At 46.1% G+C, this 27,259-nt stretch overlaps 1 protein-coding gene and 1 long non-coding RNA gene across 2 annotated transcripts in view; one reads left to right on the top strand and one right to left on the bottom strand.

The window, feature by feature from the left end:
• Positions 1-27,259, top strand: part of LOC144755491 (uncharacterized) — a 457,970-nt gene that overhangs the window by 357,333 nt on the left and 73,378 nt on the right. The gene's annotated exons all lie outside the window — the stretch shown is intronic.
• CAPZA1 (capping actin protein of muscle Z-line subunit alpha 1) overlaps positions 19,974-27,259 on the bottom strand; it is a 341,315-nt gene continuing 334,029 nt past the window's right edge. Inside the window, exon 10 of the mRNA XM_078644469.1 lies at positions 19,974-21,008. Coding sequence (XP_078500595.1) covers positions 20,868-21,008 — 141 coding nt within the window. The 3' untranslated portion in view covers positions 19,974-20,867. The remainder of the gene's footprint in view (positions 21,009-27,259) is intronic.

The following is a 27,259-nucleotide window of genomic DNA, read 5'->3' as shown; positions in this document are numbered from 1 at the left end:
CTCAACAGGATCCGCGGGCAGAGCCGGAAGACTACCTTCGGCTTCCCGCGTCGGCCGATGGACAGGGAGAACGCGAAGAGGGGCGGTGCTTCTTCGCCTTCTTTTTGTGCTTTGACTTACACAAAGACTTGGAAGAAGAATGGTGGGGACTACTCTGACTAGTCCCGCGACCTCCCTCTCGACAGCGACCTCGAACGGCACGGAGCTTACTGTTGGGCCTTGAGAAGCTTTCGGGACAGATCCCGCAAAGACTTCAGGTTCATGGCCGGGCAGTCGGAGCACGCCTTCGAGTCGTGGTCACGCGCCAAGCACCAAAGGCACTCAAGGTGCGGGTCCGTAACCGACATCAGTTTGTGACAAGAGTCACAAGCCTTGAAGCCGGTTCGAGGATGGGACATCCCTGCATGCACCAGGAGTCAAAGGACTCAAAAAGATGTCGACAAAAGTTGCAAAAAGAGACTCAAAAAGTGACTAAGTACGGCTCTCTCCAGATCTGCGCTAGTTGGCGCGAAAAAGAAAGAACTGCTGTCAGCTCGCGCGGTCGGCGTCGGAGTAGATACCGTGACATCATCCCGGTGACCACGACACCAACAAAGAACGTGGAGTTGACCGATGCCACCTATCGACGCGCAGGGGTACTGATGACGAAAAAATTCTCCAGATCCAGTCTGACACCTGGGGTAAATCAAAGGTGAGGAATCCATAACTAATTGTCTCTTTCAGATGTTTATCTTTTACTGTTTCCAGAAGAACAATAATGGGCCAGCTACTCCACTCAATAGATTCAGCAGTACAACTGAGGAGCTTGCTTCATCCCCATTAATACAGATTATTTTTTTTAATTAATTGATATATAACACCATGAAAAATCCCACCTGACTATCCACTTCAGGGTTGTAAACCCTCCATTCAATTTTACCCAGCCTCCAAATTACTGACGGACAAAATATCTCTCAATTTTCTTGTCCTGTAAAATCCTTAAGAGTTTTATTGTGCAACATATTCGGTTTAGCTAATAAATTCCAAGAGCATGAGTTGCACACATTGTGTGGCAGTATGAATATATTGAAAGTTTAAGACGAAAAAAATACTTGCCTAAAGTAACAATCTTTCTGGTGTATGTACTATATAGCTGCAGATTTATCACCTTTTGAATATGCCAGGAGTCATGTTAAATCAGAAAACTTTTCAATAACTCTCCACACCAGTAGGGGGGCGCTGGCTCCACTTTGGCACCAGAAATGACACCATTGTGACATCACTGAAGTCACAAAGAGCCCACACTAGAGCCCAGACATCAGTTTCCCATCCATTGTTTAGATGCCTTCGAGGCCAACAAGATAAAACAACATCAGCTGGACAAGGATCTCTAGAAAAGGTACCTTATTAAGGAGGCAGACTTAGATCAGCCATGAAAACAGGGAAGACGGTGGAGTTAGTGAGGAATCTACAGGTATCTACCCGAAAGATATTTTACCAAAGGTAGGTCAATTTTTTTCAGATAGATATTTCTACCTGCAGATTCATCTGAATGGATTCCCCATGCAATACACAATCAGGAGGAGTGTTAAAGTAAGAAGTACTGAAGCACAGAACGTGCTAAGGGACCTTTCCTCCCTATATACAAGTTCAAACAGTAATGCTTTGCAAAGGTATGGAGGGAAGCCCAAGTTGCTGCATTGCAATGGGAACCCCACTGCCAAAGTTGAAGTAGAAGATTTTATTCTGGTGGAGTGAGCCCAGATGGCGACTTGGGGGTTATTTATGAGCCAAGACATGGCATTTATTAATGCATAAAAGGTCTTCATATGGGTGCCTTTGCCCTTCATTTCGACAGCGTAGCCCATGAAATGCTGGTTCTCAATTCGTACGTTTTTGGTATGGTTAATCTAAAAACTAACCATTCTCATAGGATCTAGCCTATGAAGCCTCTTCTTCTTTTAGGACATGCAGGATGAAGAATGCAGGTAAAGTGATAAACTGCCCCCATATGGAATGAAGTGACAAATTTAAGCAGGAGAGCAGCCCTGTTCTAAAAACTAGCTAGTCAGAAAACAAAATTGCGGCCAGTGAGGGCTTGACTTTTGGCGCTGGCAACTCATTTACCTGCCTCGCCTACGTAAAAGCTATATGAAAAATAGTGTTAAAATTAAGCAGCGGCAACTGTGCAAGTGTTTGAATGGGCAACACATTAAAAAAAACATAAGGCCCAGATTAAGCTCCCATTGTGGCATTATGAAAGGTATCGGGGCAAACATGTTGGTGAGGTCCTTCGGAACCTCATAACTTATTTGATAAAGAACGGTTGATCTGGGAGACAGAGAAAGGCAGACAAGTAGCATTTAACTTTCTCCACTGAGCATTCCTGTTGGGCTAACAACAAGGCGTAGAGTAAGATGTCCGATAGCACAAGTTACTACTTGTGTAACGATACTTCTGTAAGAGACATTAGTTAGTGATAGATTCCTTACCTTAGAATATCCCCAGGCGCCAGACTGAATCCGGAAACTTTTGCGTAGCAATACCCCTGCGCGTCGGTAGGCGTCGTCCGTGGCTCCGCGTCAGTCGTCGTTAGCTCCGGAATGACGTCGCCTGAGTACTTAGACGTTGCCCTCGCAGGCTGACGTCAGTTCTGATACACAGCTTTTCTGCGCCAGATACGCAGAGCCATGATAGAACCAACACTGGTACCTTGAAACTAGGGCCCTAAAAAGGGGAAAAAAAGGGATGTTCCCAGCGAGGACACTCTCTGCCCTTGAGGTCATTCCGAGGACTTGCCGTTCCCTGGAGGGAACCAACGCCTACTACCCTTTGTGTTGCCGCCTGCAGGGACCGGGACGGGACTGCGAGACCCAGCATCCTCAGCGCGCTTTCCATCGCAGCGCAGCTGGTGTCTCTTCCTGCCCCCAACACTCTCTACTTAACCCCGCCCCTTCCCGCGGATCGCAGGACGCGCGCGGGCGAAGACCGGGCAAAGAGCGGGCCCTCTGTGGCCGAAGTAGGCTGGGCTGGGCTCATTTATTAACATTTTATTATTAATCTTTCATTTTAATTTGGTATCCATTCAACCTTTATAGACCTTGGCAATTGCTGCAATATTTGTGACTCAACAGACGCGCTCATCTGCTTCGCCTTTTATTTTGAATAAGTATTGAGCATATTTGAATCTGATTATTGGCACTATATATAGTTTTACCCTTCATTATTAACATAGCTTGCAATATGACCGCAAAAAAGCTCAGATCTGGGAGACTGTTGGGGGGAAGATCGTCGGCTAAGACTAGATCCAACCCCCTTCGAAACAAGAATGTCTCAACTATTCAATTGAAGGGCCAAAATCAGATATTTCAGTTATGGGAGAAAACGGTGGATAAGGTGCCCTCGGAAAAGTCTGTTTCTAATAAGGGCGCCGGTTCAATTGCCTTGCATAACCCATTGCTCAATCAAGTACAGAAGGAAACGGAATCGGGAAATTTAAATTTAAGCTTATACTCTAGTCTGGGTGTCTTATCCTCCCCTCCTATATTCTCTGAGAATGATAAGTGTACAGCCTCTAATCTGGATAATTCTAAAAAAACCAAGGTCCCATTAACACCTGGAAATGTTACGCCCAATGACTCATTAAATCACTCCAAGTTGAGGGAGATTACTAACGAGGATTTACAGCCTTTGGATATTGACTTAGAGTTGTGTGAACGTTATTTGGTAGATGATCCTAGGAAACTACTAGACGTTATAAAGACCCCAATTGGCGCTACCCCCCCTGGTCTACATCTTTATAGTAGTACTCCCTCCCTCAAGTCTCAAGATTTATCTTTTCAGACTAATATGTCAAAGAATCCAATGCTCAATATAACGGGGATTGAGGTTATTAATGATCCTAGTTTAAAATCATCAGAGAAACCTATATCAGAATTTCTGATCTCTTTGGAACATTTGTTATCTTCAATTCTAACGTTACTGAGTAAATTTGTGGGTAGTTCAGATTGTGTATTGGATTCTGTTACTCAAATTTTAAAGGCTTTATTATCAAAAACCTCAGAAAAGAGCTGCGGTTTAGATCCCTGTATTATAACACTTCCTGAAAAAACACCAGCTAATGCACCCTGTTTGTCAACCGAGAATATACCAGTTGCTCCTGTGATGAAGGAATTATGCTCTGTTTTCAAAACGTCTGCTCATAATTGTATAAGTGACTTTGAACCAGGTATTGTTATAGAGGAAAATAGTGCTGTATTGTCTGATGCCAATGCCGAAAAGGTATATATTCCATTTTTGATCCAGATTTTAAGGGGATGAAGCTAGAGGAGAAAGTGGGAAAACAAAAAAAGTGTAAAGGAAAAAAGAGGAAGCCTCTCCGTAGATTCAAAAAGAGGAGGCAGAGACAAATATTCTTTGAGGAGTCCCAAGCCTGTCATAATTCCTCCCCTGCTAAGGTTGAGATTGATTATGGAATTTCGAGGCATGATTCAAATATTTTGTCATCCGAAACTGTGGTGCCGCTTGTTAATACTGATTAAATTATTACCAGTGGTTCTAATCCAATTTCGAGAGAACCGGGTGTAGAAAAAGAAAGGCCCATGGTCCACTTTCCTGCAGTGGAAATAAGAAATCCTTTTCCTGTGGTATCAACCATTCTTAACCCTACTGCCCCTCCTTTCCATACACTGGCAGAAGGGGTAGTCTCTGGTCAAAACTTCTCTCTTAAGATGATGGAAACCCATACAGATTCACTGATTTTGGATTTTGTTCCATTATTTGACCTTGATTTGGTATTGAATAGATCTTTTTTGTTGAAATGTTGTAAGGATATAGAGGGCCTGAAACTAATCAAATCAAATGATATTGATCTAGTAACAATACTAGGAACAGGGTCTATGTCTTTTATTAGGGTAAGGTTCTATTCCAATCTGATAGCGAATCTTATTCTAAATAAAGCAGAAACTTTCCAGAGTCAGGGGATTGATGTGGTGCCCTTTACAGCTACATGTGTTAATAACCACTATGAGAACGGCTATCATAGGGGCCTGGGTCAAGCCGGTTCTTCTCAGCCTTTCGAAGACTTAAAGATTCGTGTCTTAAAAACGAAAAGGCTAGTTTCACATGTTATCCCCGCTCCAATAACAATAAATAGGGGTATAACTGAGAATGAACAGCAATGGAACTGGTTACCTGGTGCCTTGTCGTCCAAGGTGACAGACAACCCAAAACTGTTTTCTCACCTTTAGCAGCTCCTTCACTGTTATTTCCTGGAATGCCGCCGGCATTAACAATAACCCTGAAAAACTATTGTATCTCTCTTCCTTGAATGCCAGTGTAATTTGCATCCAGGAAACATGGTGTATTGATAAATTGAATGTAGGGAGAGATTACTTTGTATTGGAGGCAGCAGCAACCCCTTCTAGTAGGGGACATGCAAAAGGGGGAATCGCGTGCCTATTAACCAATAGAGTAAAGTGGAGTTTTTTCCACTATGTAGACGCCAGTAAGCTATTTCAGGTAGTGACTCTCTCCAATCTGGATAATATGGGAGAAAGACACCCCTTTGTGATAATAAACGCCTATATACCGCCAGACGATCATTTTAATACTGTATTGAAACAAGTTTTCACTTTTATTAGACAAATTAAGGAGACAGTTCCTTCCTCCAATTTTTTGTTAGTTGGTGATTTAAATTGCAAAGTTTCCAATTACAGTCTGGAGCTCTACAGAAATAAAGCAAAAGAGGAGGCTCTGTTGATCCCCCAAGCCCTTTTTCCAGTTAATATAAAAACAAATAAACGGGGTAAATTACTGTTGGAGGAATTGTACACCACGGAGGGGCTCATAGCCAATGGTAGGCTTCCGTCCGATGTCCCCGCAAACTATACAAATAGTTCCCCCAACAGTAAATCAATTCTGGACTATATAATTGTTGATCACTGTATTTTCTCTCTTTTAAGGGATTTGGTTGTTGTAGAAACAACCCTCAGTGATCATAATGTTATTATGTTAACTCTTCTAGTAGATCCCCCTAACTCTGACCCTTGGTCGCTTAACGGTGACGTGGTCACTTTTAAAAAAACAGGAAGATGTTTCTGGGATTTTAAAGCTATGAAGGGTTTGGAGCCTATCCTTGAAAAAACTCTATCCAACCTAACTAATTGGCAAGGGTCGGAACTGTCCTCTTTCCAGGTTTTTATGAAGGAGATTATCTCTGCTGTAAAAAAATCCAATTTAATCAGGAAAAAAAATATCCTCCCTAAAGTAGTTGTCTCCCTTAATAAGGAAATAAACAAATTGGTGAGGGAACAATATATATGTGGAGCAGCAGAAAGATCTCAGAAAATATCTCTCCTCAAAAGAAGGAGAAGTAGGATAAAGAAAAAAATGAAAAAAGAAAAAGAGGATTTGTTATGGATTGGTTTGCGGGAAGCCGCTGTTCAAGGGAACTCTAGACAGTTTTGGACTCTCATTGGGGAGGGTTGTGGCTCAAGAGTGCGTCCCCTTCCAATCCCTATTTCAGAACAAACCTGGGTCAACTATATTCTAAGTTTGTATGCCAAAAATGACCTGCAAGTGGAACTTAGGGGAATTGGGGAAGAACCTAATTCTACAATTGAATCCCCTTCAGAATTATCCATAGAATCGGCCATTAGGGATATGCGTCCATCAGGTGCTATGGGCCCGGATGAACTCCCGATATCAGTCCTGAAACAAGATCCAGTATCCTGGAGGAAAATTTTATTCCCTCTATTCAGGATCTGTTACATTAAAAAATCTATTCCATCCTCTTGGAAGGGGAGCATTTTGGTCCCCATGTTTAAAAAGGGCGATAGAAACCTACCCAATAACTATCGTCAAATAGCCCTCTTAGACGCAATTGGGAAGGTTTTCTCTAAATGCCTATTGTCCCTAATTAACGATTGGGTGGTTCTAAAACAAATTTTACCACTAGAACAAGTAGGCTTTCGTAAAGGGCATGGAACCCTGGATAATCTTTCCGCCCTTCAGATTATTACTGATAAATACATAAGGGTACGTGGCGGAAGAGTGTACGTGGCCTTTATAGACTTCTCCACAGCATTCGATTAGGTTGATCGCCGCTGCTGTGGAGAAAGCTATCCGCTTTGGGAATGCCACCTCAATTGCTAGATATGACCCAGGCATTACATACAGACACTTGGTGTCAGGTTTTGCAAGGAGGTGATAGGGGACTATCTAAGATTATCCCTTCAGTTAATGGCCTCAAGCAAGGTTGTCTCCTTGCCCCACTGCTTTTTTCATTATATATTGCAGATTTACCTGCCTCTCTTTCCTCTTGTGATGGTATAGCTCCAGTCTTGGGCGGAAAGCACATCTCATGTCTGTTATATGCGGATGATATTTTAATAATGGATCTTATGCCTAAAGGTCTCGCTAAACGCCTCCATGCCCTACATCAGTATGCAGAAACTCATTACTTAAAAATTAATGCATCTAAGAGTAAAATTATGTGCATCTCAGGCCGGAAAAAACATAAGTTTGCGAACTTTATCTGGTCTGTGGGAGGTGATAAACTTGAGGTGGTAAAGAGCTATGTTTTCCTAGAAAAATTAATCTCAGACACCTTAAGTGATAAACCCCATACCGATAACGCCCGGAAAGCCTTATCCCAAGGGAGAAGCTTAAGTGCATTATACTCGGCAATGGGAAGAAGGCATTTTTCATATTTATTGGAGGTCTTCAGGGCAAAAGTTTCCTCTACACTTTTGTATGGATTAGAATTAATCGATATAAAGCATTGGGATTTTTTAAATAAGGTTGAGGGAAAACTGTTAAGAAGCGTAATTTCCATTAGCTCCGCCTGCTCAGTGGCCGCTTGCAGACTTGAGTTTGGCCTGCGCAGCAGTTGGGTGCAGGGCCTGGCAGCTGTAGTACGTTGGGTCGCAAGCATAGCCAGAGGAGAAGAGGGGACTATGAGATTCCTCTTAAAGGCAGAATTATTGGGAAGTTTAAGAGAACATTTCTTAATTGTCAATTTTAGAAAGGCTGTATCGCTTCTGCAGTTGGAAGAGAGTACTCTCTTTTCCTTATCCGCATCCCAATTAAAGACTGTCTTGAAAGAGGCCTCCTGGGACCTTAGCTATAGACTAGACAGTGCCTCAATCCTTGCTAGGAAAGGTGTTAATTCCCTTACAGACTCATTTGCAAGAAAATTTGTGCAACCTTACGTTACTTGGAATTTGCCCCATGGGGTCCGGAGATTCTGGTTACTCTTGAGGCAGGACTTGTTACCTCTAAATAATCTATTGTTCAAATGGTACGGAGTCCCTGCAATTTGTAATTTTTGTCAACTGTCCACTCAAGATCGAATGCATGTACTCTTTATATGCCCAGTGTTGCGTCCATATCGTTGTAAATGGTTAAGGCAAATCGGTTTGCAAATGGGTATCTTAAATGTTAACTCTTTTATGTTTGCCTTATATAACCCCCCAAATGAGTCTTTGTTTTCATATTTTTCATTTTTTAAAATGCTTTTTAGATATTTACTGAAGGATGGCGTATGTATCTATGAGCTACTTTGTATTGCAGTAATTGTTATAATTTGTTTTTCTCTTTTTTTTTGTAATGAATGGAGTTTGTATTATGTGTTTTCTTTATGTGGACCTCTACGGAGTTCCAAAACATAATAAAGATTGAAACTTGAAAACTTGGATGACCGTAACCCTAGATATCTGTTCACAGAACAGGGAGGATGGGTGAGTCGGTAAGGAATCTAGCACTAACTAATGTCTCTTACAGATATATCGTTACACAAGTAGTAACTTGTGCATCTGAAAGAGACACGTTAGTGATAGATTCCTTACCTTAGAATAGATGCCCCAGCAATACCAACCCCGGTGGTGGGTCTGCGAACCAATATCACACCAGAAAGTCCTGGAGGACGGAAAGGCCAAAGAAGCCATCCCTCCGGACTTGACTGTCCAGGCAGTAGTGTCTCGCGAACGTGAGCAGCGAGGCCCACGTAGCTGCCTGACAAATGTCCTGCAAGGGGACTCCTCGGCGCAGTGCAGTAGTAGTCGCCATGGCCCGAGTGGAGTGGGCCCTCAGCCCAACAGGAGGTTCCTTTTTAGCCAAGGAGTAACACGCCTGGATGCACAATACGATCCACCGAGAGATGGTCCACTTGTGCACCGCTCATCCTTTCTTAGCGCCCACGTAACCAACAAAGAGTTGGTCTTCCACCCGGAACTGGCGTGTGCGATCCAGATAGTAAGAGAGCGCACGTTTTGAGTCCAGACGGTGGAGCCTCTCTTCCTCTTTCGAGGGATGCGGAGGCGGAAAGAAGGTGGGCAAGGTGATAGTCTGCCCGATGTGGAAGGCTGTGACTACCTTGGGCAGGAAAGAGGGCCTTGTCCGCAACACAACCTTGCCCGGATGGACAGAAAGGAAAGGAGGTTTGGAAGAAAGAGCCTGGAGCTCACTCACTCTCCTGGCAGAGGTGATGGTAACCAAGAAAGCAGTCTTCAGAGTAAGAAGGCGGAGAGGACAGTTATGAAGTGGCTCAAAGGGAGCGCACATCAGATAAGTAAGTACAAGGTTCAAGTCCCACTGAGGCATCACGAAAGGAACAGGAGGGAACATGTGTGTGATGCCCTTCAAAAACCTATTTACAATAGGGGACTTGAACAAAGATGGCTGATCAGGTAGCCTTAGGAAGGCGGAAAGGGCAGAAAGGTAGCCCTTGATAGTGCCCAGAGCAGAGCCCTGCTGGGCCAGAGAAAGAAGGAAGAGGAGAACCTCAGAAAGGGGGGCAGAGAGTGGATCCACAGCCTTTGCTGTGCACCACGCCACAAATCTGTTCGTCCTGCAGGCGTATACCGACTTTGTGGAGGTACGCTTGGCTGCCAGAATCACATTGCAGACTTCAGGAGGCAAGTCAAATGGCCTCAACTGTCGCCGCTCAATCTCCAAGCTTGGAGGTGGAGACTGGACAGGCTCGGGTGGAGGACCGTCCCCTGCTGCTGCGACAGAAGGTCCTCCTGAAGAGGCAGACGAATCGGGGGATCGAGAGACATGCGGAGTAGCTCTGGATACCAAAATCTTTGTGCCCAGTCCGGAGCCACAAGGATAACCTGGGCCCGGTCGCGCCTGATCTTCTTCAGCACTCTGGGCAGAAGTGGTATAGGCGGAAAGGTGTACAATAGACTGCAACTCCACTCGCGACGAAAAGCGTCTCCGAGCGAGCGCCGCCTTGGAAATTCCTTGCGCAGAACTTCTGTGGCGAATAGATCTAACCAAGGCTCTCCCCACTGCTGAAAGAGGCCTTGCGCCACGTCCGAGTTCAGACCCTATTCGTGATCCATCATGCACCGACGGCTGAGTTTGTCCGCCCTGGCGTTCAGAGAACCTGCCAGGTGTTGAACCACCAGGGTCACCCCCTGATGTTCCAGCCACTGCCAGAGGCGCAGAGCCTCCTGGCATAGGGTCCACGACCCCATACCCGCCCTGTTTGTTGCAGTTCCACATGGTGGTGGTGTTGTCTGTGAACACCTGCACTACACTCCCCCGGACAGAGGGGAGGAATGCCTTCAGTGCAAGTCGGATCGCCCGCAGCTCCAGAAGGTTTATGTGGAGCTGGGACTCCGCCGGAGAACAGAGGCCTCTGATCTCCGCCTCTCCCATGTGGCCCCCCCCAGCCCTGGAGGGACACGTCCGTCACAACTACGTGCTCCGGTTGGGGTAGGGAGAGGGATCTGCCGCTGACCCAATCGCGGTCCGTGAGCCACCACTGCAACTGTCTTGCAGTGCCCTCCGAGATCAAGACATGGTCGGATAAGTTGCCCTGATGCTGGGCCCACTGAAACTTCAGGTCCCACTGCAGAGCTCGCATCCGCCACCGGGCGTGATGCACCAGAAGGATGCAGGAGGCCATCAGCCCCAGAAGCCGCAGCGCAACCTGACCGAGACTCAGGGTAAAGGCTGAAAGATCGTAATCAGAGCCTGAATATCCCGAACCCGCTGTTCGGGAGGATAAACCCGAAACTGAACAGAGTCTAGAACCGCTCCGATGAAGAGGAGCTTCTGAGAGGGACACAGGTGTGACTTCGGCACATTGATGGAGAACCCCAGCAGGTGCAGGAGGTCGGCCGGAGTCTGGAGGTGGCTGACTGTCTGAGGCGAGCCCGCCTTCAACAACCAGTCGTGGAGGTAGGGGAAGACTGAATCCTCTATCCTGCGCAGATGAGCTGCGACCACCGCCATTACTTTCGTGAACACCCGTGGGGCGCTGGTAAGGCCGAAGGGGAGCACGGTAAACTGAAAGTGCTCGTGGCCTACATTGAACCGCAGGTAGTGCCGGTAGGCAGACAGGACGGGGATGTGGAAATAGGCTTCCTGCAAGTCCAACGCTACCATCCAGTCTCCTGTTTCCAGGGCAGCAAAGACCTGAGCCAAAGTCAGCATCTTGAACTTCTCCTTCCGGAGGAAGCCGTCGACGTTCCGTAGGTCCAAGATGGGGAGTAGCCCCCCTTTGCCCTTCTTGGGTACCAGAAAGTAGTGGGAGTAACAACCACACCCTACTTCTGGCCCAGGAACGCGCTCGATGGCCCCCTTGGCCAAGAGGGCCGTAACTTCCTCTTGCAGAAGTTGCAAGTGATCCCCCAACACGCGGTGGTATTGCGGTGGCATGGCTGGAGGGGCGCCTCGAAGGGGAGGGAGTAGCACCGTCGGACGATTTTTTTTGAAAATTTGTTTGACAGTATGGAAAGTACATGTGAGAGCATACTTTACATTCAGGATTATCATGTCGTGGCATGCATACTTATACACAGTATCTTGGTAAATCAGCAACATTTTCGAATTTTATATTTCTGTATAGAACACCCAGAACACTCCCACCTCCCCATCCTCCCACCCCGGCATTCATAGGCTATCATGACCCTAGGTCTTGGTACGAGGCTATACCCATTGTATTCAGTACCCGTGTTAGTTGCTACTTCAGTCTTATAGGGGCCATATAAACAATAACTAACTACGCTGTTCAGTTGAGTAGTATACCAGTCTAGGGAGATCGGGGTTTTCCTGAGTCCCTTGCGTTCTTCACGCTGGAGTGCCTCACCCTCTGCCTTGCCCCATCGCATCACCTCCGCCCTCCATGTATCCGGGTCAGGTGTCCCCGTCGGACGATTTGCAGCACCCACATGTCCGACGTGACAGTGCGCCAGTGGAAGAGGTGATGGCGAACCTTGCCTCCCAATGGCGTCACATGGGCCTGAAAGCTCGGACTAGGAGGGTTTTGAGGCGGGTGCTGCAGGGGAAGGTGTGACTGGCCTCGTTGTCGTCCCCGACCACCGCCACGGCGGTTTCCATGGCCGCCACCGCGCTGTGTAGTAGCCTGCGGTGCGTGGCTGGCAGAACGTGTGGGAGTGCCCCTTCCTTAGCCACGAAAGGAGCGAAAGACACCCGTTAGCTGGCGTGGGACCGAGAGGCCCAAGGACTTGGCGGTAGCCCTGGAGTCCTTAAAACGCTCAAGCGCATGGTCTGCCTTATCGCCAAAGAGGCATCAGCCATCAAATGGCATGTCCAGGAGGGTGGCATGGACATCAGCCGAAAAGTTGGCGGTCCTCAACCAGGCATGGCGTCGAACTGCCACCGTCGTTGCCATCGCTCTGCCCAGTGAGTCCGTGGTATCCAGCCCACACCGGATGGAATAGGGTGCTGCATCTCGACCCTCCGCAAGGGCTTGGGCGAGTTTAATCCGGGCCTCCTCCGGACATTGTGGCAGCACGTCCGCGACCGTGTCCCACAGAGTGTGGGTGTAGCGGCCCAAGAGGCATGCGGTCCCAAACTCAGGGACGAGAACACCTTCTTACCGAATTGCTCGTACCTCTTGGATTCCCGATCGGGCGGAGCCGTTGGGAATGCGGTCTGGGAAGTAGAGGCCTGGATGAGCAGGCTCTCGGGGGTGGTGTGGGTGGACAAGAAGCAAGGGTCGCCCAGAGCCGGGCGGTAGCGTCTTGCCACGTTCCTATCTACAGGCTGACCTGTAGTGGGCTTTGACCAAGTGCCCAAAAGAACGTCACACAAGGCCTCATTAAACGGCAGCAGAGGCTCAGCCGAGCTTGCCTGCGGTTTAAGGACCTCAGTGAGGAGGTTAGTCCTCACGGCCGCGACGGGGAGCTCAAGGGCCAATGCCTTGGCTGCCCGCGTCAACACTACACTGTAGGCAGCCCCCTCCTCCATAGCCACGGTTGGAGGGGAGACAAAACCAGTGTCTGGCGAAGTGTCCAGTCCACTGGCATCCCCAAGCTCATATGTCCAGTCCTGTTGAGACTGGCACTCCTGTGCCAGAGGGTCCACAGACCCCTCCAAGTCTCCCTCGTCACCCATCACCTGAAATTCAGGTTCAACGGATGGGGCCGGTTTGTGGAAGTAAAAGTCTCCATAGGACGTCGAGAGCGGCGTCCAGCGGCGCCGCTACGGTGCCGGAACCGAATCAAGGGCAGGACCGGGGACGGTGTCGCCCGTAGGCGGTGTCGGGGGCGACACCCTAGGGGCCGGCGTCGGTGAGGTCGACCGGCGACGACCCGGATCCGGAACCGGATCCAGTGAGGGCCTGCGGCGCCGGGACCGAAGTCGCCGGCGGCGCCGGGGCCGAAGCACCCAACGGCGTCGGAGCCGAAGCACCTGACCCGCTAGGCCCTCCAGCCGCTAACTACGCCCGACGACGGACGCAGAGCCGCGGACGACGCCTACCGACGCGTAGGGGTATTGCTACGCAAAAGTTTCCGGATCCAGTCTGACGCCTGGGGATATTCTAAGGTAAGGAATCTATCACTAACGTGTCTCTTTCAGGTAGTGTGTATTAAGAGGGTCGACAGAACTGTTAGTACATAATTTGACAAACCTAGCCCATCTCCCAGAATATATCATTTTGGTGAAGTGTCTGTGGGCACTGATAACACATCCACCACTTCAGGAGGTACAGAAAAAGCATTCAGTTAACCCCGCTCAAACTCCAGGCATGGAGCGCAAGGTTCTGAAGGATGGCATGGAATACGTGCTCCTGTGATTGTGAGAGGAGATAGAGCTGGGGGCACAAGAAAGAGCATATCGGGTCTGCACACCACACCTTTATTTGCCATACCAGGGCTATTAGGATGACTTATGCCCAGTTGTGGCAATCTTCTCCAGCACCCAAGGAATCAAAGGTGGGGTTGGGGAGGGGAGTTAATGAAGTAGAAAGTTCCACTTCAACCAAACACGCCCCTCCAACATTTACTAGAGAGCACAGAACACTGGGCATTGTAGTGGGTGGCAAAAAGGTTGACCTGAGGTGAGCCACAAAAACTGAAAATGTATTGGACCACCTCTGAGTGACGTAGCTACTTGTGGTTGGCAAGGTCCGGACATATCGAACCTCATTCAGATGAGTAGCAACCAGTCAGATCTCATCCTGCTGTTCCCATGACAGGAGTCGTAATGCTTCTCAGCAGATAAGATGAAACCCTACAATGCCCTTCTTGTCAATGTACCACATCATGGTCACCTTGTCGGTCACGATCTGGACGGACCATGAAGAAATAGCAGGAAGTCTCTGACCGCCAGCCAAATCACCCATAGGTCCAGCAATCTGATGCGAAATATCAGCTCTTCCAGAGATCAGAGGCTCCTGATCTCCGAGTCCTCCAGATGATCTCTCCACGCAATGGTGGAGGAATCCGTGAAGATCTTCACAATTGTTGGTGGTGGCTGGAAGGTCCTCCCTTGCACCAGGATACTTTTCACACTCCAACACATCAAATCTGTTTCAGAAATCGCTGACAATTCGACATAACACTGTTGATCGGCAATATGTTGGGACCATTGCTTGTGGAGGTGCAACTGGAGGGCCATCACGTTCCAGCATGCATGAGTGACTAGAAGGAAGCAGGATGACCAGGCACAAGACCATCAGTGGAACTTGTGCTCCATTGTGAAACATCGGAATCATAGCCTGAATATTTTGTATCCTCTGTGGAGGTGGAAAGGCCCATGTCCAGTACAGTTTGTATAAACTGGATGCGCAGAGAGGGTACCAGGTGAGATATAGGCTGGAATCCCAAATTGAACAGCAGATAGTGTTGCGCTACCACCTCCGAGGCCCCTGCTTTGATGAGCCGGTCATTTAGATAAGGATACACTGAGATTTCAGTGTGTCTGAGAAGGGCAGCAACCACTGCCATAACCTTTGTGAAATCAAGCACACAAAAGGTGAAGGGAGGAATGCTTACAATAAAGTCTAACCATTGGCAATCGCTCTGGGCAACATCCCATTCCATCATTATTTTGTCCATCATGCCACCTCAGTTTGGATCGAGCCATATGTAAATCAGTTTTTATTCTTCTCCAATAATATTCCCACCCAAACTGCAAGCCAGGTCCTCCCTGAAATGGAACACAAGCTACTCAAGACCAGTTTTGACCTGATGGGGGCTAGTCAGTCTGGTGTAGCTTGATTTCAGAGACATGGTAAGCACACGACTCAAGCCTAGGCATAACTCTGCCACTTACATTTAGGCCCCTGTACACACCAAGGTTTATTCTCCCTTAAAAATCCAGGTCAGGCAACATCCAAGCACTGGTAAAGTTGTACTAAATCTCTTTTCTTAAAAACCCTGAGTTCCTTATGTCTCTAGCTCCTTTGCTTACTAGCTAATTAGCAAGAACCTCCTAGATTCTTGGTTAGAGCTACAACTGGTAGTGATTTGTAAGAAACGTTTACGAAAGTTCCCACAAACTTGTCTTCCGATCAACCAGATTGATATTTCTCAAAAACCTTCTGGAAAGAGGTTACTTACCCAGCTTAATGACTGAATTTTTGATACAGCTATAATCAACCATTTAAAAGGGGTTTCTAACAGGGTGCAATTTCAATCGGCCAGTCATACAGGCAGTACTTGGTCATAATGAAATATGTCAAACTTTTGTTTAGGATGCGACTGTGGGACTACTGGAGACTTTCCAATGATAGCAGCATCGTTCAAGAATAGGTTTTGGTACTTATTCTATTTAGCTTGCTCATTAATGGGATCGTTTAATATTTAACTATCTGTGACATCAGAAATTTGGGGAATAAATCCATTAAAGTATTGCTGATGATCCAGCACTTCCTTCTAGCCCGCCTATGGGGGAGCCCCATTTGCTCAGGAGTTTCTCTTATTTGTCACTATCATGGCCTTGAGTCTAAAAGAGGGTTTCTGTATTTTGTTGCATCCTTTTTTCGGTTGCTTTCTTCAGCACTCGCTATCTAGTGCTGCTGCACCACTCACTGCCTAAGTATAACATAGCAGTCTTTTCGGTGGCTAATTCTATGCAATCTATTATTGTTTTACCATTCCAAGATGGCTACAGTGTTTATAATCAGCTAGCTGTACTGCTGAGTAAGGGAGGCCAAACGCACCTGAAAAGAGTACTGCAGGAAAGAAAGCATGTTTTTTGTCTTTTATCAATATTTTTGGTTGCTTTTGTCTGTGCTTCTCCCTGGTCCACACAAAACCATTAGCAAAAACAATAGTACTAACTATAGACTTCATGCCTACTGGCTTTGTCAATGCTTGTTTGCACAAAGAATACAAAAATAATGTAAAGTCAGAAAGGTTGGACAAACATACAGTTTTGGAGAGTAGGAAAATATATTATTTGGGGCGAAGGGTGATTTAATTAGTTATGTAGCTTAATTTGGGGCTTGATCTTGGCGGAGTCTTAAGAAACTAAGCGTGTCACTGTTCTGCTTCGTTCATACTGGGGTGAAGCCAGTATAGGCATAGTGATTTCACTAGTCTAGCCTTGATTGAGGTAGGGCCCTCAAGAAGCATAGTCACCCTGAACCAAAACCTTTGCCACTCTTTATTTCCCAAAACTGGCACTGCTCTCTATTAGCTTTAACTTGGCAGTAAACACTAACAGCTTAAGTCTTGCTAATTCCCTCTTAACATCATCGAGCACCACTACTTGGTCTATAGTTCATGGCTCATGGGTAACTTCCTCCCTCTATTTATTAGCTCTACTTCTCTCCTCTCTCAATGTATTGAGACAAAACTTTTCTGTCTGATGCCCGATGGTGCTACCTGGTTTAGCTATAGGGGAGATGGGCCGTGGACTCCCTCCTTTGTCGTCACCTACCCAGTCGGCCTTTAGACAGTTTTCATTTCATCTCTCCTTGTTGTCTCTTCCCCTATCCTCCCTTTCTCACCTTCCCTGTCCCCTCCCCTCCACGCTCCATTTATTTTGCCATCCATGTTCCTTAAATTGTTTCTTATTGAGACCTAGCTATTTGGCCAAAGCCCGATGGAGCTACCTGATAGCTATAGAGGAGATGGGTTTTGGGACTCCCCCTCGACCGTCACCTACCCAGCCGGCCTTTGGGCAGACTTTCCTTTGTCTTTCTGTCGTATCTCCCTCCCATCCTGTTTTTCTGCGAACCTCTTCCCTCGACACCTGAGACCGAACTACTTTGTCTGATGCCCGATGGAGCTACCTGGTTTAGCTATAGGGGAGACGGACCGTGGATTCCCTCCTTGGTCGTCACCTACCCAGTCGGTCTTTAGACAGACTTCCTCTCGTCTCTACGGTTGTCTCTTCCCTTATCCTCACTTTTTCACCTCACCCCCACTTCTTTTCTCTCTCCTTTCTCTCCTAACGTATTGCTGACTGTTCGTTGTAAGGTATAATTGTTGATCTTTTTCTGTTATACTGTTAAACCACATTGTTGCACTTCCTTTCGTCCCTCCTGCTGTCTCCTCCCGCATCCTCCCTCTTTTTATGTTTCTCCTTCTCTCTTCTCTCAATGTATTGAGACTGAACTTTTTTTGTCTGATGCCTGATGGAGCTACCTGGTTTAGCTATAGGTGCGATGGGCCGTGGATTCTCTCCTTGGTCTTCACCTTACCCTGTCGGTCCTTAGACAGATCTCTTTTCGTTTGTCCATATTGTCTCTTCCCTTATCCTCCCTTTCTCACCTCCCCTGCCCCCTCCACTACCTCTCTCTCTCCTTTCTACCCTCTCCTAATTGTATTGCCTATTCTTTTTTTGGGATTTATTGTATGATTATTGAACTTTTTCTGTTACATTGTTGATTCTCATGTAAAGCGCTCTGATACCTCCGGGTCTAGCCAGCGCTATATAAAACTCTTTAAATAAATACATTTCTTCCTTTGTGCAGTTGTGTCAATGATTTGCATGCTTTTTCTTCTGGGTGGGAACTATGGATGGGCCTACATTTATTCTCACAGACGGGTGCTTGGGTAACTACAGCTTGTAACTCCAATGGATTTGCAAAAGCGATTACTTCAGAAGGTATGCATAGAAGGTTCTAAATAAAATCCACGGGTATGCCGTAGGTCCCTTAATCTTTTCGTGAGTTAAAACGTGGTTCCTTCATGAGGAAAACATGTTTCTCAAGCATTTGAGGCTCTCAGATGCAAATGTCTTACATGTGTTTCCATTCTTTCCTTATACCCACTGTTCCTCCAGTTTAGTAGCTCATTTATGCAGCAACTATTTTACTACTCTCTTTTCTATAACGTTGCCATAACATTCGCCTTGGAGGGTGACAGCATTGAGGTTTGTGGATAAAGTGCTCAATAGCAAGAACTCTGAACTTCAATGTCTATAGCTACCACCAATTGTGGTGTGGGATCCTTTTTTCGCAATTTGTTTGTTCTTCACTTATTTGACAATTTTCTTTGTATAGCAGTACTGCTCACCATTTTCACCTCTGTTCAGAAAGTATTTCTTCAGTACTAAGTACTTATGAATCTGTTGCTTTTTCTCCAAGGTGGTCTAGCTTTTTGCTTTGCGACTGGCTACCTTTTCTTCCTTTACAGAACGCTCTGCCTTGCTAGGCATCATCCAGTGGCGGCCCCCTCCGCTAAGGCAGAGGAGCATCTCCACAGAGTTATATAAAAAATAAAATCTCAGTAATTATCATTTTATTTTTTTGCTTTTTGTGAGGCAGCTTTGCAAACTCCGAGGAGAGGCAGGCGGGGCTTACAAAGCAACCGAGGAGTGGTTTGCCCCCACTTCCAAGTGCACAAATGACTGTTTGGCTGGCCCTCTCGGGCAGCCCAAACCAGTCATGCCCACTTTCCCTCTTCTCCACTTAGGCTGTATTACAGCCTGGGTGGAGAACATGCCCACGACCTCATGCCCAGTCTGAGCGATCCACGATGCCCAGTCAAATCAACAGCGTTGTTATTGGCTCTGGGGAGCCTGGGTGTTTCCAGGCTGCTTTCTGTTCCTGCCGGTGAGAGGAGAGACGCGACCAGGAGGAGCAGCAAGCAGGTAAGTCAAAGTACTTTTTTTTATTTAACCTGCTGCCCTGACCCGACGCCCCTATCGGTGCCGGCCGCCACTGGCATCATCTACTAATAAAAAAAAGTCTTAGCCTATTTTTCTTCTTTCCCATTCAGTCTTAGGGGACAACCACCTTCTCTCCTGTCCTCATTTCATCTCCAGTGTCTTATGTGATGGTGATATTCTTATCCCACAAGCACTGACAATGCCAAAAGGTCAGGCTTAAGGATTAAAGTGCCTTTTGTGTAATTAATGGCTTTAGGCACTCAATACGTCATCTGTCGCTCATCTTTACACTCCTGTATTCATTCATCCATCCACTGATTCATTCTTGCATTCACCCTTTAACAGCAATAAAGCGCACACAGATTCAACAACATACGCACAATAAGTTAAAAGAACACATTATATTCAGGAGAAATAGGTATGGAAAACCTATTTACTACGTGAAAGGTTTTAGATTTTGACATTTACATTAACTTACATTTGGTTATCATGACTTTAAGGTCATAGAGCAGAGAGGAGATCCACCTCCTACTTCCATTTCTTCAGTTGTAGCGCCAGTTGAACCCTGCTTATGACCTCCTTTTTGAGGTTGTGATCTAAGGACATGGCCGTCTTAGACATGCTTTCCATCCTCGCATATAGTATGAACAAGGATGAAACAAAGAATGTTTCACTTTGGTGCAAATCTTTTATTTAGAATGTATAGTTTTTTTATTCATACCCTCGTGGTACAAACAGCTGTATGTTGTGACAAAGCAAAGCACAATGTTTTTCTTCAGACATCTGCATTTTTAATTTTAGGGTCGCTTTTCAAGGATGCACACACATTTACATGTAACCACCTCTTCAGAAATAAGAATATAAAAAATACCTTTAATATTTTATTCGCTCATAAAAATGCACATGTCTAGAACTGATGTACCACCAAAAAGAGAGACAAAGCCATAGGAAGTGCCACTTGAATTGATCTTTGTACAAGTGTTTATATTAAATAATAAAAAAGTTTATATGCTTCCAGGGATTGCACAATTCTATTTTTGTGAGGGGTATTCCTGTATTTTCCAATATATTAAAAGAAAATGTTACAAGGCTAGCTACGTAAACAGCAACCCAAAAAGGTAAATATTTATCACTTGCTTTTGGATTTTTTTTATCTTGGCATCTGTTGTTGGGTCACAAAAATGAGAAGGCCAGAATTGGCATGACTATTGCGAAGAATGCTCAGAATCGCTGACAGTCCATACATATTCAATCAGGGCTTCCATTGCTAGTACATTTTCTAACCGCAATAAATACGTCGACCGTTTCATTGTTTCTGTGGCTCAGTTAAGACCTCTTGTACCAACAATGGAGTCACAACAAGAAGTTACATGGCATAGGTTATGAAACACACTAGACACCAATTGCCCAACAGGGCTCCAGAAGGTTAGAAAATAGGTTAACTCTGAAAGCCCTTGCAAAAATACCGCATTTTATATAAACTCTCGTCTTTAATAACCACACTTAGTTTTCTTTAGTCACTTTTTTGCACACTGACATTTATAAACCTCCCAACATTCATTTCAAGCATTCTGCATTTCTTTGCCAATTTTATAACTGAGAATCTTGTTCCAGTCGATCTTGGTGCGGGTAACTGGCAGCTGTCGACGTAAGGCTTTGAAAGTGGTGTCGGACATGGTCTGGTAGTTTTCACTGATGGCAGTCTGGAAGAGAGTGTGTACATTTTTATACAAATCGTCCACAAAGGTCAATTTTAGAAAAAAACTGAAAATTACTTTGAGTACGGGATCTCGGGCACTTTTTGAGTTTTCTGTTTTTCAAAGAACATGCAATAATAAGTCACTTGTAATCTTAGCCTTTCATCACGGGTAATAACTGAATCCATAAACACTAGATATCTTGAAAGGATTTTCAAAAGGTTCAGAACTATTAACATCTTTTTAAAAAATTACCTAAAACGGAAACAAAGAAATTGGTCAAATAGGTAGAGAGAAACCAGCAGTGACAATATGAATAGGTCTGGCCTACACATGTATGTATGTATGTATGTACGGTAGTATTTTAAAATGAAAACTAAATGTAGGAAATATAAGACATTGTTGCCAATAGCTTACAAGAAAACTGGCACTGCGCCTTTAAGAACCCCCTCACAGGTAACTTAAGTCAGGCCATTTTTACAGACATTAGGAATCCGGGGTGAAGTATTTGTTGAGAGCTGTGATGTCTGTCCGGGAAGGTGGGATGTTTGCTTACAATTTTGATGAGGATTGCCCTGAGAGAATTAGGATTACAGGCAAGCAACTTTTCCTTCTCTTCCAAGCGATCCTCATCAATGGTCATAAGCACTAAATAGAATAGCAAGCCCATCCCACAACAAGCGGACTTGAAATAACAGCTCCAATTACATAGAAGATTCCTCAAAGAAGCCTGTCCTACTTGAGTATCTGTTTTAGAATCTGAATCTAGACTGTATCTAGTGAATGAATGTACAGATCTCCAAGTAGAGGCTTTACATATTTCTGAAATGGGTAATTTCTCAAAAGAGCTGCAATTGCGGTCTTTCCCCTTGTAGAATATACCTTAGGTCTACTAGGTAAGGCTTTTTTGGCTAGTTGATGTAAGTGGAGTATACAGGAAACTATCCAACTCGAGACAGTCTGTTTAGATGAAGCTAAACCTGTTCTCACTTATCCTTAATTAATAAAGATGCGAACCGACCTCAATTTGTTTTATCTAGGTAGAACTTCAAAACTCTTTACATCAAGAGAGTGTAAAGACCTTTCAGCCAGATTAGGTCAATCAATCAATCAATCAATCAATTGTAAGCGCGCTCTTCACCTGGCATTCAGCCGAATAGCCAGGTCTTGAGGGTCTTCCTGAAGGCGTTCACGGAGGGTGCGTGTCGGATGTCTGCTGTTAGCTCGCTCCAGGTCTTGGCTGTGATGTGAGAGAATGATCTTCTGCCTGATGAGGATCCGAGGGGTTTCAGCCAATGTGAGGCTGGATGATCGAAGGTTTCTTTTGGGTACGTGGAAGTTCATTCTGTCGGTGAGGTATTTGGGTCCGTTGTTGTGCAGGCACTTGTAGGCATAAGCGAGGATTATTAAGGTGACTCTTCTCCACAGGGAGCCAGTTAGATGTATTAGTAAAAAAAGGAGTAAATGAGATGTTTTGATTATTGTGGCAGTCTGAAACCATCGTTGGAAGGAAGCTGTGATGAGTTCTCATCACCAGTCTATTGTAATAAAAAACTGAGTATGGTTCTTTAGAACATAAAACCTGAATTTTATTAACCTTGCGTGCTGAAGTGATGGCCTCGGGAAAAGCCACTTTCCATGAGAAATGTTGAAAAGAAGCTTTATGGATACATTTTGTTGGGGAACCATCAATTTAGAAAGAACACTAATAAGTTCCTGCAGAGGGGATGGTAGCCTAATCGGAGGGAACACAACCTTTAAGGCCTTCCAAAAAATCTTTGATCATTGGAATTTTAAAGAAAGATATACGCGAACTGGATTTTCTGTTTGCTATAATGGCAACTAGATGCACCTTTATGGTGGAAAATTGTAGGCCTGATTTAGTTATACAAAGCTAAGGTATAACCACATCTTCTAGGCACAGGCTTGGATTGGGATTGTTTTTAATGCACCATAAATAAAACCTCTTCCATTTAAAAGCATATGATTTCAAATTCAAACAGGCTGATCACCCTAGGGGTATCCAGGCGCTGCTGTGGAGAACTCAAACAGCTAGATCTTGATTCCGCTTATGAAATTAGCAAGAGAGGGGCAAGTCCGAAGGCGGAGAGGGAGGTAGTTAGAGTTGGCAGCAAGATGGAGGAGCGGCCTCTGCAGCTGCTTCGCTGGATGTGGGGACATGAGCGAGTGAGGAGGCAGGGCAGAGGTGTCTGGTGGAAGGTCAGGCAGTGGTTGATGTAGGCTGATCCGGAGTTGTGGAGGGCCTTGTAAGCATGGGTGAGCAGTTTAAAGTGGCATCTCTTCTTGACAGGGAGCCAGTTGAGGTTTCTTAGATTGGGGGAGGATGTTGAGCCAACTTGGGTGCTCTAGGATGAGTCTGGCTTCTGCACTTTGGAAGGTCCTTAGACGATTGAGGCGATGGGTGGTGATTCCAGTGTAGTGTGTGTTTCTGTAGTCTAGCTGGCTTGTGACGAGGGGCTGCATCACTGTTCATCTGGTGCTGGTTGGGATCCACCTGAAGAACTTGCACAGCATTCAGAGGATGTGGAAGTTGGAGGAGGCTAATGTGTTTACCTGGCGTTTCATGGAGAGCTCACTCTCCAGGATGATGCCCAGGTTGTGGGCGTGGGTGTTGGGGCATTGGCAAGGGTCCAAGTGTGGAGGGCCACCAAGATCCGTCCCACGGGGAGGGGTTTCTTCCAAAGATGATCACTTCCATCTTGTCCGTGTTCAGTTTCAGGCAGCTGGTCCTCATCCAGTTGGCAAGTTAGTCACAGCATTCTGGAAATTGGCTCTGTGGCAGTGTCTTCGGTGAGATAGAGACTAGTTGTGTGTAGTCGGTGTATAAGATGATGTCTAGTCCGTGGCTGCGGACGATGTGGGCCAGCGGGTTCATGTAGATGTTTAAGAGGGTGGGGCTGAGAGATGAGCCTTGGGTGACGCCGCAGATAAAGTTCTTTGGTCGATGCTGTGGTTTGTCTAGGTGAGTTCAGAGGTCTGGCTGAACCGGATCCCGTCACTGGAAGTAAAGATAGGATCAGGGGTGAGTTTGGTGCTGTGAGTGGGGCTTGGAACGATTAGAGTCAGTCTGGTGTTGTTCCTGTTCTCAAGGAGGATGGCGGAGTTAGTAGGGTCGTAGAGGTGGAAGTTGAGGTCTCCTAGGAAGATGTAGTGCTGGGAATCTATGGTTAGGGGGGTGATTATTTCCGAGATGGTGTCGCAGAAAGTGGGGCAAAAGGCCCAGGGGTCTGTAGTTGTGGGTTCCTCTGATGGTTGAGATGGCGTTGCATAGTAGGGGGAAAAGGTCGTCCTCGGTGGTGGCAAGTCTGAAGGTATCTTTGTGGTTGATGGCTATGCCTCCTACGGGGCTGAGTGGGCAGGTTGAGTGATCCGGTAGGCATTGCGGTTACTATGTCAGGGGCTGAGGACTGTTTGAGCCAAGTTTTGGTGATTGACGTTATGTCTGGGTTGGCGGAGATGGTGCTCAAGATTTAAGTGGCATGCTTGCCAAGGAATCCGACACTGATCCGAATGCACTGCCTTGGTGGTCGGTGGTGGGAGGGGTTGGTAGTGCGGGGGTGAAGTGGCAACAGACGAAGAGTCCTTCTGTGTTCCTCAGAGATGGGACACAGCAGCTGGCTTTGTGGCTTCCCGGGTTCAGGAGTAGCAGTGGCTCCGTGGAGAGCCAGGGCTTTTGGCGCTGGGTTGACCCAGGTGCGGATGGGCTTGCCTTTGGCGCAGCCGCACAGAAGCCAGCATTATATGCCAGGGGTGGGTGGGGCTTGCAGGAAGCGGACGTCGAACAGATGCAGCAGAAAATGGTGTCCAGTTGTGAGGCAACTGCAATCAAGTGTAAAAAGTCTTGGGGGTTGCAGGGCCCCCTTGCTCGAGAGTGGCAGTAGAGGCTGTGGGAAAAAGAGCAGGGTCAAGGAGGGCCTGCTGATGCTCACTGCGGCAACACAGCCGGCAGCATTATATGCCTGGGGTGGGCGGGTCTTGCGCGGGCAGGAAGCAGACATCGGGAAGATGCTGCAAATAATTACATCTGGTTGTTTGGTTGAAGAGCATTCTTGTCGGAGTGTGGTCAGTCTCAAAAGAGGCAGAAGAGTGAGAGCAGGGTCCAGAAGGACCAGCTGATGCTCCCTAGAACATGCTCTTTTAGCCTCTCATAAAATGTTCATACAGTCTTGAGAGAGACCTAATTTTCCATAATGGATGAATTCAGGAGCCACATTTTCAAGTTCAGTGATGTAAGGCTAGGATGCAGTATCTGTCCTCCGAACTTGTACAGGAGATCCTGTCTGGACAGCAAGCTCTTAAGTGGTCTTTCTGAGAGGTGTAGAAGGTCTGTGAGCCACCACTGGCAATGCCATTCTGATTCCAGCAGTATAATCCTAGTTTTGGACTTGTTCAGTTTGACAATCATTGTTGATATGAGGGGAATTTGGAGAAATGCGCCGAGAAATTTCCCTGAACAATTTATCGAAAGGGCATTCCCCTTCAGACCTGGTTGGATGAACCTGGATGTGTAATCTTGCCATTTTTTTGTTTAAGTCTGCGAACAAGTCAATTTGTGGGTATCTCCGGTCTTGAAAAGTGTCTTGTAAGAAGACCTAGTCATTTATGATCCAGTTGTAATTTGCGTGGAAAGAATCTGCTTGGGTATTTTGAACCCTTGGAAGATGAATGGCTGCTGTGCTTACATTCCTGGCTATTAACCATTTCCAAATTGCTTGGCCCTAGAAAGATAAAGGACGAGATTGAATCCATCCCTGCTTTGTTCAGGTAATGCACAGTTGTCATGTTGGATGTTTGAACAAGGAGAGAGTTTGTTGCTATCAATGAGAAGAAGGGTTTTAGAGCCAGAGGAACTACCCTTACAAATGTGGACTTTACCCTCCATTCCAGCATATTGATGTGACAAGTCCTTTCCTTCTCTGACCAAACTCCTTAGGTCTGCAGGGAGCCCATATGAGCACGCCATTCCTGAAGAGAAGCATCCGTGAATAGTGTTCGAGTTAGCACATCCTGATGGAATGGTACCCTTACCAACAGGTTCTTCAGTTGACACCACCAAGCTTGAGAGATTGACTTGCTGCCTCCGCTCGAGTCAGCTCGTCTTCTCAGCGGTTGGAGAGTTAATTCCACTGGTCTTCTAGGCATTAATGTAGAGGTCTCATGTGTAGTCTTGCATGAGGAACTATGAAGATGCAAGAAGCCACTGACCCCAGTAGAGATGCATCTTGTCTAGCTGATGGATCGCAAGCCCGTAGAAGATTGCAACATTTCAGATTGATTGATAGTCTCTTCCGAAGGATACACATTTGCGGATTGTGTATCTAGTATTGATCCCAGGTAATGTAGCTTATGAACTGGACATTAGGTAGACTTTCTGAAATTGACCTGGAGACCCAGATTGGTTAGTATTTTGACAAAAATCTGATAATACTCTGATGGTGGAAAGCTTTTTATCAGCCAATTGTCCAGGTTAAGGATAAACAAAGATTTTCTGTTTCCTTAAATATGCTGCGATTAAGGCCATACATTTGAAAGTTTGTGGAGATGATTTGAGGCCTAAACTGAAGGACTTTGTATTAACAGTGTTGAGATCCTACTTTGAAATTGAGGAACTTTCAATGTTTTGTGGAAATTGGGATGTGAAAGTAGGCAGCTTGACGATCTATCAAACACATCCGGTCTATTTAATGCAGCAGTGGATAGATCGGATTCAGTAACAGCATCCTGAATTTGTATTTTTGCTCAATACTCGCTGATCTAAAACAGGTCAGAATTCTTGCTTCGGTCCTTTCTTTTTCACTAGAAAATAATAGAGTAAATCCCCAGTCCTTTTTGGGGACACGGGTCCTTTATTATTTAATGCCACTCTCGGAGGGGGATTAATGTACTTATTCACCTCCCTCCCCCCAACACACCCCAACCAGAGCGATAAATAGAGAAAAAGGTAGTGCAGACTCCTTGCTTAACAAGCTTCCCTGTGGATGCAGACTGTTGCGACCCTCTTCCTCCCGATCAGTGTTTCCAAAACTGTGGTCCGCGGACCCCCAGGGGTCCGTGACACATTGCCAGGGGGTCCGCAGGCAACAGTTTTAATAGCACAGAAAAGGTTCTTGTTTAATTAGCAGCTTCCCACCAACAATAAAAGTGTCAAGCTAATGCCAGTGATTAATGTACCTGCTGGAGCGTGAGGAGAGTTTTGTTCAGTGGCAGCTTTGGCTTAACTAATGTAGCACAGAGGG

This window comes from Lissotriton helveticus, chromosome 5_1 (assembly GCF_964261635.1).
Source record: "Lissotriton helveticus chromosome 5_1, aLisHel1.1, whole genome shotgun sequence".
In the NCBI taxonomy this organism is placed as follows: domain Eukaryota; kingdom Metazoa; phylum Chordata; class Amphibia; order Caudata; family Salamandridae; genus Lissotriton; species Lissotriton helveticus.
The sequence above is the reverse complement of the archived record's forward strand: the minus strand, read 5'-3'. Positions and strand labels throughout refer to the sequence as shown.